This window comes from Calypte anna, chromosome 5A, assembly GCF_003957555.1.
Source record: "Calypte anna isolate BGI_N300 chromosome 5A, bCalAnn1_v1.p, whole genome shotgun sequence".
In the NCBI taxonomy this organism is placed as follows: Eukaryota; Metazoa; Chordata; class Aves; order Apodiformes; family Trochilidae; genus Calypte; species Calypte anna.
In genome coordinates this window covers 10345475-10357006 of record NC_044251.1, presented here as the reverse complement: position 1 = coordinate 10357006, position 11532 = coordinate 10345475, and the positions used below count along the sequence as shown (strand labels likewise).

Here is an 11532-nt window from a genome sequence, read left to right as displayed (position 1 = left end):
GGAGTGGAGGGGAGTGGAGGCTGCCCGGGAAGTGGGGATGGGCGGGGAGCGGGGGATTCCCGGGGAGCGGGAGCTGCCCGGGTGTGTGAGGCGGCGTCAGGCGCCCTGAGGAAAGATGGCGGCTTATTTACATTCTGCCCCAGCTTGGCCAATGGGCGCACGCCCGCCGGAGCCGCGGTCAGCTGAGGCAGTGCCCAAGATGGCGGCGGCCGGTGGGGGTGTTGCTGGGGCGGTGCGGGTGGTGCCCGCCGTGCAGTAGAGCCCCGCGCCGCCACCCCCCGGAGGTGGCCGCGTCCTGCTCCGCCAGGTAATGTTGACCGTGCCGGGATGGGCACCGGGGACCGCCGAGCCGAACCTTGCGGAGGAGGGCGAGACCGTGGGTGTGTGCGCGGTAGAGCTCACGGCCCCCAGAGACGGGCCCGTCCGGGAGGGGCGACCCGGGGGCTCGGACGGAGGTGGGGAACAGGGGGGGAGTCCCGCAGACCGCCGGGTTGGGCTTCCCCGGGGGGTGCATCGACGGCGGGGGCCGTGGCGGAGCGGCAGTCCCGTTGTCAGCCCGCGGTGGTTGTTGTCACCTTTGCCCCCCGGGGAAGAAGCCCCCGGAAGCCCTGGCCTCGGCTCTCCGCCTGTCCCTGCCCAAGCAAGAAGAACCGTAGCCAGCCCGTACGGCACCTGTTACACGTCTGTCATCCTGCCCCAGGTGTCCCGCCCGTCCTGGTAAAGATGCATTCCTTTGGAAATGAAGAAGCGGTCTCTCTGGAGCGGCTTTTTGGGTTTTTCTGTGAGTGCGTGCGGCACGGAGACTGGGAGCTTGCACAGGCCTGTGTCCCTCAGCTGAGCCAGGGGCACGGCGAGGGCCCGGAGAAGGTGGAAGCAATTCTTCAGGCTCTGGTAGCTTGCCCCGTGGGGATAAGGTAAGTAAGGTACCGATTCGGTTCAGTAGGCATGGGTGTCCAGTAGTGACTGAGGGAGACTGGCAGAATTTGGGAAATGACACTTGTGGCAGTGCTGAGGTGTTTTGGATGTGTTTAGGTGTGCTGCTCTCTGGACATTGACAAGCAGTTTGCAGGCTGGTCAGCACACTGAGATGATGAGCTGCGTTCACTTATGCAGTTACCATGGGCATTGATACAAGTGTAAAACTACACGGAAGCATTTCTGAACTGATTTTGTTAGATTTGATTGAAGGATAAGAAGAAGGAACATATTCTGAAATATCATTGCTTTGACAATGAGCTTCAGTTAATTTTGAAATGGAACCATCAAGATCAGCATTGTGGCTGTTTAAAATGTGCTCTTGTTTAGACCTCTCGGAAGACCTTTCATTTTTTAATTCAAGTTATGCTGTTGATTTCGTATTTCTCTCACACTCAATTTTGAAATAGTATTGATTTTACTCAGTCCTAGTTAGTTTTGATCTTTGCTTTTCAGTTAAGTGCATCTGAAGGGTGGTTTTCTAGCACTTTAGGGAACATTAGTATTTGCCCCCACCAAGGAGTTGATGCTATTACTTCATATTAATATTTGTGCAACATTTTGGTTAAGGTTCGAAGAAACAGTTTACACTGATAGCAGTTAAAGGAGGCTGGAGGTAAGCATGGACATGGTTAGATGAATATAGCCAACAGCTGTGTGAGACAAGTATTTTTGATCTTTTAGTTTTTGAGGCCTTAGTTAGCAGTGCTGAGATTTTAAAGGCAAATAAACCAGCTTAGGCTTTTTCTTTTTCTAGTCCCTTTGACAGTACTGAATGTGTGTAGTTTTTGGAATGTGTGTTTAAGTACTGGACCATAGGAAAAGTTTCTTTGCTTAATTTGTACATTAGTTCACTTTTTTTTTTTTTTGGACATAAAACTGCAGCTGCACTTGTGCTCCTGTGACCTAAAACAGTTTCAGTTTTGGGGGCAGAACTAGTCAAAACAGGAAATAATGTTTGGCAAGCTGTCAGATTTCAAAGAAATCTGCTGAAGTGCTCAAACTTCTATACTGCTGTACAGACTGAACTTTAGACCAGAAGTAGACGTCGTTGTTTTGAAGCAAGTATCTGTGGCAGGAGTGTTAGTATTTGGCAGATCTCAAAGCAGCTATTTGCACAGCAGAAATCATCAAGTTAATGTGTAAGTGGTACCAATATTCTGTTTCCTGTGCATTTTCTTCCTGTCTGACTTGTTTTCAGTTATTTAGTCATCTTTGGTTTTATCTTACACAAAAAAAAAAAAAAGATCAAAATAAAAAAATGTAAAGATCAAACCTCTGACAGCGTTTTCCAGGATCTTAGAGATTGGAATGACCTTAAATAATCCAGTCTATGTGCTTGTTGCTTCTGTAGATGTGGAGAGAATTCCAGCCCATGGAGAACTGCGTGGCTTTGGCTTCTTGTGCTGGAAAAATGGCTTGCCAGGAACCAGGTACAGAAATATCTCAGACTTCCAAGTGCAACTTAGAACTCAGACTTTTTACTTCCAAGTGCAAGATGTCTGCCTAACTGCTTATTTAAATTAAAGGCTTTCCTGTGTTTCATGGAATTAAGTTCTTAAGGTAGCTGGTGCATTGTTTTTGCTTTTAAGAATGTGTCAAAAACCAACTATTAAATCTTCACATTGAAGAGGAGCAATGGGATTTTCTTGTTTGTTTGTTTGTTTAGATGATAGATGTTGGTTTTTTAGCTTTGAGCATTTCTGTAAATGGAAGGAACGACTGTATTGACTTCTGCATATGTTCATCTTTCATACCTTCAAGATGAAATAGGTCAGACAGCAGACAGTTCTTTATAAACTTGAGATGGGATGTGCTTTCTGTATTGCTGTTGTCACAGAGACAGGCACACTGTATTTCATGAGTAAAGGAGAAATCAGTCTTTATTCCCTTTTTTTTTTTTTTTTTTGAGTTGGCACTCTGGTGTATGTGATCATACTTTTTGTAAAAATTCATTTTTCCTTGTCAGTGCTTAAACTTCCCTTTTTTTCATTTCTATCTGAGGAAAGATGTCACTAATTGATAGAATTGTAATTTTTGACAAAGTGTCTCTGTACTTGTTTCCAAATGGGGAATAAATGAAATTAATTGGTGCAGGAGTGGAACCAAACTGTGGTGGAATGGCCTTCAATTGAGAATTAGATATCTTCATCGAGATCTCTTTCAGTGTGCTCAAAATGTTAATGAAATAATGAAGATTAAGTTTACATGATAATGTAAAAAAGCTGAAGTTTTAATGGCATTGGCTTCTGTCTTTCCCATTCTCTCAAATTTTTTCAGAAAACTGTTCCAGTGGTTCTTCAGAAAGAAACAGAATTTTTACTGTTCTTGGAAGAACTACAGAAAGATGTCTCTGAGGAAGTCCTCAAGGTGAGCTGCTTCAGATCCCCTCCTTGTTGTTAGTTACACTGAGTGTGCAACTGTATCAGGTTTGGGGATCAAAGTTAATGCTTTCTGCTGACTTGACTGACTGAGATACTAAGGGTTTAGTAATGTTCTGGTGTCAGGGTTTAACACTGGCCCGGCAATTAAACTGAGTATCAGATACTTTCTATTAATCCCCCTTTCCTCCCTGATAAATAAAGGAGAGATAATAAGGGAGAGAGACTTATGGGTTGGAAACTGAACTACACAGCTTTATTGGAACAGTAATGATAAAAAGGAAAAAAAATTACTAAATAGATACAAATATACAGGAAAATTGATAACCACATTCCTCCCCCTTCTCCCCCAATAACTCTCACATCACCACCAAGGCTTTAGGGCAGCCCTGGGAAGGTCCAGGCTGGACTCCTGGAGTCAGCAGCAATAGGGAGCTGGAGGCAGGAACACACAGATCCAGGCTGGCATGGGTCAGAAACTTAGCTGAAAGCAAAAGTACAAAACAGAATATCACCTTTACCCTGGCCCAAACCAGGACATCTGGGCAGCTGAAAGAGATTGTAATTCAGATCCCTTTCTGAAGTTAATCCAGTGTGCCTTCAACTGCTAGAGAAGAGGCCATAGGCAGGCAATGAACAAGCTTTTCTGTGTTGTCTTTCTAGCACACTTCAGCCTTGACTGTAGCTACTTCCCACAGTCTTATGTCTATAGACTTCTCTAGTAATTGTAAAGCTAAAATCCAAAATAAACCAAAGTCAGCAAGCACATTTTAAGATCTTGATTTTCATCTCCTCCACAACCCTCTCTCCCCTTCCTAGAAGTTTTTTTGGTCTTGTACTGTTATTACTGACATTATTTGGTATGTGTGTTCTGAGGTACAGGAGCCATTTTTCCATTATTAATACATGCAGAATGGTTTATTTGAGAAATACATGGAAATATGCAAAGATAGATTAATATCCCAAGCAAGTATATGGCAGAATATTGGGAGAGTTACTAACTGCAGAATGGTCCTAATTTGGTGTTGGTTTCAACAGAATTAGACCTGGCATGGTGTGTGGAATGTCCTTGGATGTTGCTTGTAGACTAATATGTTCTAAATCTTAAAAGAAGGTTTTTTTGCCTTTTTTAGATGGATAATGAAAAATTATTCAGAAGGTATTGGCAGCTTTTAAATATGTTGAAATAAAAGTATTCGATGTTTTTGTGAGGATGTAGGGTTAGCAGATGGAGGATGAAAGCAAGCAGGGTAAACTTGACTGTTGATTAAAATAAGTCTGCTTGAAGACTGTTAATAGCCAGTGAATTCTGTGTACATTACCATCTAACCCCCAAGGCCATGAAAAATTCCATGATTATCTGCACTGTTGCACAGAAATAGGGCACTCAACTTCATCTCTGTGTCTTACAAAATTCTCTTTATTTTGTTACTTATTGAGGCATATCCATTCTTCTAGGAAGAATATTAGACAAGGTGGACCATGATTACTTGGTTTCCTAGTTGAATCAGCAGCATCATATTATCTTCTTGCTTTCAAGTTTCTCCTATGTTTTCTATAATTTATTTCATGTTTTTAATGGAGTCTGAAAGGCTTACTTGTTTATTGCTTCCCTACTAGGAGCTGTTTGAAGCATTTGAATGCACCCAGAACAAACACATGACAGAGAGGAAAAGAAGAGATGGCTGTCCTCACAGATTCAGCTTGGATGCTGTTTCAGCCCTCCGGAAGCTTTTGTTGCGGACTCCCCAGAGGGCAAGAGCCCTCCTGGAGTTCTTCCAGGAGGAAAGAGATGCACACAGCACCTCACTCCAGCAATATTTCTCTTTGCAAAACATCTTTGTTGAATTTCTTCGGGACTCCTTGAAATCTCTGCAGAGGCTTCAGTGCAGTTCTGAGATTTCAGCAGAGCTGGATCAAAGAGAACTAGTAGATACAATTTATGCTGCTCTTAGCATAGTGACTTTTGAGGTGGAGCATCAGGCAGATGAAGTTCGGCAGCTTTTCAGGGAGCTCATGGATGTATGCTGGGCTGAAGGAAGCCCACTGAGGGAGGAGAAGCTACTAAGCTGTATGTTGAGGAAACAGAGCCATGGCCTGTTAAGCCTGTATAGCAGTGTTTTTATAGAAAGAACAAGAGAAAAATTTCTAGTGTCAAAATCAATACAAAAAGGTTTGTTTCACTTTTTGTTTTTTTTAATGTCTTATTTAACAAAGCTATTATTGAGTCATTAAACAGACCAGCTGTCAAGAAGTTGGGCACTGTTCTTGCTAAGGTGTCTCAACAAGTTGTGGAGTTTTGTAAAATACAATGCTAAAATGACTTAAAGCAAGGAATTTGCATCAGAACCCCAGGGTGCTCTCTATGTTTCTGCAGTCTGTGCTATCTTAATCTGTGAGCACTTTCTTTACTACCCCTTGTTGCGCTCTGTTTTAATTTGCTGAGCATTTCTTCTGCTGAATTCCTTGTTTGTAACTGGAACTTTGACTCTCAATATGTATGTAAAGATTTTGTTTGTTCAGCAGCTCAGGGTCATCTATGTTGGAGGATGTTCCATTTCAGGGCACTCACAGTTCAACTGTGTCAGTAGTCCCAAAACATTCAAACCCCTTAATATAGGGAAAAAAACCTTCTAGAAGTGGAGAGAGACATGGAGTGAGTCAGTATCTCATCTGGAAAGAAGATGTGGTATGGTTACCTGTTCATTTGTCAGGCCCAGCTGTTACTGTTGTACTGGCTTTAACTCCACACCTCCTGTCTAGCTCCCTATGACTGGTACATTTAGTTCAGCATCTCAGTTGAAGCTGGATGGCAAGTGGTGCCCAAACCCTTGTCAGGAAAGTGGCAGGTGAACATGCAAGGAGGGAGAAGCTAGAATGCCTGCCCTCTTTTGTTTGCCTCTGTACTGAAAGTGTAAGTTGGTGGGATTTGTATCCTCTCTCCTCCCTTCCTTTCAGGGATTGCTGAGGGGAGGTTCAGGCTCGTGTGGTGTGGCAGGCTCTAGCATTTCTCATAACTACAGTTATTGCTCCTTTGTGGTGGATGAGAAATGGAGGCAGGAATAGCACTCAAAGTAGTTAATTGCTTGCTTTGCACTGATCTAACAAGTTCCTGTGTGGGACAAGTCTTTGCTAAGGGCACACAAAGCAGCAATGTGTCTGAGCACAAGTGAGAATTCATGCAACATACAGATAAGATGCAGATGACTAAAGAAAGAATGGTGGTGTGACTTGAGATAGTTCAAACAACCTGTGTGCTGAACAGGCTCTTATTGAGTTAAACACTCTCCAGACAGTTTCCTATCTCACCTGTTGATTTTCTGTCAAACTCCTGGTTGGCTTTCTTGTTGTCCAGTAGCAATATTTGAATGTCTTAATCGTTAACTTGTAGTAGCTGGTTAGTATTTGAGGAAATGTTGAGGTTTCTCAATTTAAATTAATAGTATTTATGCTTCTTTTGAGGGCACCACTCTCTACTGGAAGCTGATCTTCTTGTGATTTTTAGGTTCATCTGACCAGCTGGATACAGAGCGAACAGTGATGAGTTTGTTCTCAGATCCCAAAGAGGCTGTTTCTTGGAAGAAAACCTATTTCTACTGTTTGAGCAGCAGCAAACACTTTCTGGAACAGATTCTGGTATGGCCGTAAGCTCTGATAGGACCTCTGGGGAAACTCAAAGATAGCTGAAGATGGCCTCTGTATTGAACATCTCTTGGTGATGCACAGAAGCATTTTGTATTAAAATAGTGCTCATTATAGGGGTGTTGACTTACAGGACCAAGGGTATAACTGATGATAACTTTCCCTACTTTCAGCTGTGTGGTGAACTCAAAACATTTAGTGAAATTTTTAGAAAAGCTCATGCATCTGCATGCAAACTGAAGAGGAGATCTTTAGGGTTTAACAAATCTTGTACTCTGCTTGTAACTTTGTTGGATATGCCACGTGATTTACCCCATAGCTTTGAGCTCGTTGCATTTGCTTTTCTGATGCTGGTAGACTTGGGGTAGTGAGACTTTTCAAAGAGTTTGCATAGTAAAATTTATATTTTGGAGAGCTTGAAGACTGGTATGAATTAAATTATTTAAATGTATTTACATAAATGGAAGAAATAGAATACAAGTAGCTGGTCATCTTTAAAGTGCAAATTCTTAAGGATGAACATACTTCCACTTCTAGGTAACGTGCTGATTGAAGCTTTTTTCATAATGCCCTTTATAGACACATAATCAATAGAAGCAACATAAATATAATGTAGTATGGAAGTATGAGATTGCTCTGTACTAGATTTTTGAAATTATTAATTTCTTCTTACAACAGTTTTACTGTGGAGCACTTTATAGCTTGGAATATATGTTTAGGGAAGTTCCAGATGCAGAACTTCATTAACTTTAGTGCAGCTGTTACTGAAATGGGTATTTACTTATGTAACCTGCCAGACATTATGCTTCTCTGCATTTTGGAGAAATATTTTTTCCTTTTGCTTTCTAGGTAACCGGATTAAGTTTACTGAAAAGAGAAGACTACTCAGGCCTGAACAGCTTATTGAGGAGAGAATTCAGCCCCCTTAGCCGCCTCTTGGTTTTGCTAGGATGGACTCATTGTCAAAGCTTGGAATCAGCAAAGGCATTGCTATGGAATCTTCACAAAACTCAGGTATCTCATCTGAAAGGAAGTGGTGGTATTCCAGTTTGAGTCCAAATAATGCAGTTTATTTGCTTAAGTTCTTGGTTGGGTTTCTGATTGGATTTTTTCCTGGCTTGCAAAAAAAAAAAATTAAAAGGCCCCCCAATTTACAACTGAAAGTTATGATAATGAACAACAGTTGATAAACTGTTGATAAATAACAACAGTTGTTGTCTCGTTTTGGAGAGAGCTGGGGGATGTTTGATCAGTGTCATTTTATCCAGTGAGTCATCCCTGGATAGTGACTAATTCTGGTCACAACTAACCTGAGCTCAGCAACAGGGTGGCTTGGAAATTTCCCATATGCATTCTCAAAAATGAAATGCTAAATGGCAAAACCTGTGACTGAAAGATTTTTCTTGTCTGGGGGAGTCTTGGAAAGAAGACAGAGGTTGTTAAATCTGGGGTTGTAGAGGCCAGATGTCTGTCAAGTGAATTGAATGACAGAGGTGGGGAGACAGGGAGCCTTGCACTGCTGTATTATTGGGATAGATCAGGGTTTGTATTGCCTCAAGGGAATTACCTACAGTTGATAATAAATGGAAGGTCTCTTCAGTAGCCTTTGTAAAGCAAGTCTTAGATAAAAGTCTACTACAGGCAGGCATCTGTAGTAGAAAAGCATATGGAAAAGGAGAATAACTGTATATCATCTATTCTGGTACATGATTAGTTCTAGAAGTTTGTGTCTTGGACTGTTAGTAAAAAGCATTAATTTGCATTTGGAAAGCTACCTTTGAAAAGAGATGTAGCCACCTTTCCATGGTCTGCTGGTGTGTTGAGTGGAGGCTGACTGATTTGGATGGTCCTTCAGAATAGCCCTTGCTGCTTTTGTGATAAAACTGGCAATTTTTTGTATTTGAAAGTTGCCACCTCAATAAAGAAGTCCTATGAATATCCTATATGTGACATGGGCTTGGTTCTGCTGTCTGACTACAGGTTTTGTTGTAAAGGGATTCTTGTATTTGTCTTTTCAATTAGGATCTGTGCAATGATTCAGTACTGAAAGATTTCTGTGATGGGCTGTGGGCTCAGGTGGAAATTCTTGAATGGTGCATGCAGCGAAACAGGTAAAATAATTGGAAGGAATTTTCCCAAACTGTCTTGCTAAATCTGCCAAATCAATTTATGTATGCAAATAAAAATTGTGTTATTTTTCTGTGAATCTTGGCTAATCAGCTCCTGATGACTCTTACAAACTCTTGAAATTGCTTCATGGGCATTAATTAGGCTGTTTAGTTTTGTTTTTAACTGGAGTAGTTTGGTGAGTCGGAATTAGAGTGGAAGATACATCTCTAAAGATGGCTGAGAGCCCTAAATGTGTTTGTGCCATCTCTTTCTTTTCTCTTGCAGTATCACTGTCCCAAGGAAGGTTCTTTTGCAACACCTGCACAGTCTGGATTGCCACACTGCAGTGTACTCTCTTCATCATCTCACTAATCTTCTGGCACTGAATGAAGATGATGTTATCGATCTTCTCCAAAAAGTTCCTGCTAGAGACCAACAGGTGCATGGTAAGTGTGCAGGATCATGAGAACACAGAAAGCCCCCTTTCCAGTGAATATGTGCTGCTCAGTATTTTTACCAGGAAGAATCTTTTCTTATGACCTACTTCAGTAAATAATTTATTAGCTATTTCATGGAATAAAACTTGAGAGCATGTGGAAATTACTGGAGAATCTTTCTGGGGAGTAAATTGTTTCCTGAGAAGATGTTAAGAGTTTTCGCAAGGACAGATCTCTGAAAGAACTTCTTCAAAATGATAACCAGACTGCATGGGCTCTTATGTACTGCTCATTGTAACTTATATATTGCCTAATAACCTTAGCTTGAAAAGTGAGTGTATGATTTGTATTTCAGCCAGCTATACACTTAAGTTTAAGATCAAAGCATAAAGCCAGATGAAATTGACAATATCTCATACTGTAACACTTAATTTTTAAAGATACAAAATGCTACTTTAATACTAAAATCAGTGAGCCTTGCCTGCAGGTTGTGTTCACTTCTCTTTTGTCTCACTTCTCTCATCTTCCTGTGATCCAGTTCAGTGCCTGTAATCCCTGAGATTACTGAACACATTGCTCCTCCTAGAAGTGACTCTCCTTATCTGCTCTTTTGATTGTGGCCTATATCCAGATGCAGCTGCTGCTATTTTAATGCTGTTTTCTGCTAAGGCCTCTTAGTAATGATAAGGTGCTCAGTCTTCCTTGAATGTACTAGAACTGATAAAACTACAGTGTTTTGTGCCTTATTTCACCGAAGGATGGGAATTTGTACATATGTAATTTCAACCTGAGTTGTGTTGAGAGGACTCAGTGATGGATCTTCCATAGACCCTCCAGATTACTTAGTGGGAAGCAGTTTTCCCTCCTTCCAGTATCATATTGTTAGGATGCTGTTTTCTAGTCCTGTTTTTACAGATTTTATTACTAAACTTATAATCCCAGTTGTCCTGAATAGTCTTTAAAAACTTAATGATTGAGTGTATATATATATATATATATGTGGTTTCAACGTGCTGCTTTTTGAAATTAATAGCTTTGTTATTGCCATTGTTGGTATTTTTAATTAGCTCTTATCTTTTAAATGTTCTCTGCATAAATTCTGTCAAAACCTTTTCAAAAAGATATCTTCTGGGAGCTGCATGACTGTAACAGAACAACTATGGCTGTTGTTTCTCTACTTTTTCATCACCTTTATTTACGGAATTAGTTAAATGAAGAAAAATCCCCTCTGTTTTTCAGACTAGTGATTATTGTAAAAGCCAGTTAATTGTATAAACACAGCTGAATAAAATCTATTCAGTCTATTCACAGTTGAATAAAATGTGAAAAAAAGACTACTTTGAAACCTGAAGGAAGGAAGGGACTCAAAGTTTTGATTTGCCTGACTTGACAGTCTTAACAAGCCTTTTTCTCCCCTCACCCTACAAAGTTCCCGTTCTTCCCCTTCTTTCTGACACACATCTGTCAGCAGCAGTAATGAAACTGGAGCAACAGCAGCGGTTGACATTTGTATCCAGTCACCCTTCAGATCAGTGTGTAGTGTGGCCTTAAGCACCCACACTAACAAAAGGAATGATGGGCAGACATTTCCTTGTGCATTACAGAATTCAAGAAAAAGCTTTTACTATTTCTGGCATGGGAAAATCAAGTGTTTGTAGTTAAAGTGTAGTTCTTCAGTACTGGTACAAGGAAAAGGGTTGGTTTAGACATGAATATTGACACAGGCTGACTGCATCCAAGTTTCCACATGGGAGGCGAAAGTGTTTTGAACTTGCATTTGATTATCAGTGTATCTTTGTGTATCTTCAGCTAGTTCTCTGTTTCAGAAGACTCTTTATCAGATCTCTTGCTTCACCAGCCTGAAGACATCTTAAGACAGTGGTACTGAGAGCTTTTGGGATTATACAAATTAGCATAGAGCTGCTGATGAATTACAGTGTTTCTGTGCCCAGATGGGTTCTGTAAATGATTCATACTTGGATGTTCCC

General features: G+C 41.1%; 1 protein-coding gene across 2 annotated transcripts in view; it reads left to right on the top strand.

Annotated features, from left to right (window-relative positions):
• The first annotated feature begins 82 nt into the window (after window positions 1-82).
• ZFYVE26 (zinc finger FYVE-type containing 26) overlaps window positions 83-11532 on the top strand; it is a 51207-nt gene continuing 39757 nt past the window's right edge. For both annotated transcript variants that reach the window (XM_030451965.1, XM_030451966.1), the window contains exons 1-9: window positions 83-307; window positions 701-914; window positions 2330-2408; window positions 3256-3345; window positions 4977-5529; window positions 6862-6992; window positions 7848-8012; window positions 9021-9109; window positions 9393-9553. In XM_030451965.1, coding sequence (XP_030307825.1) covers window positions 724-914; window positions 2330-2408; window positions 3256-3345; window positions 4977-5529; window positions 6862-6992; window positions 7848-8012; window positions 9021-9109; window positions 9393-9553 — 1459 coding nt within the window. In that variant the 5' untranslated portion in view covers window positions 83-307; window positions 701-723. The remainder of the gene's footprint in view (window positions 308-700; window positions 915-2329; window positions 2409-3255; window positions 3346-4976; window positions 5530-6861; window positions 6993-7847; window positions 8013-9020; window positions 9110-9392; window positions 9554-11532) is intronic.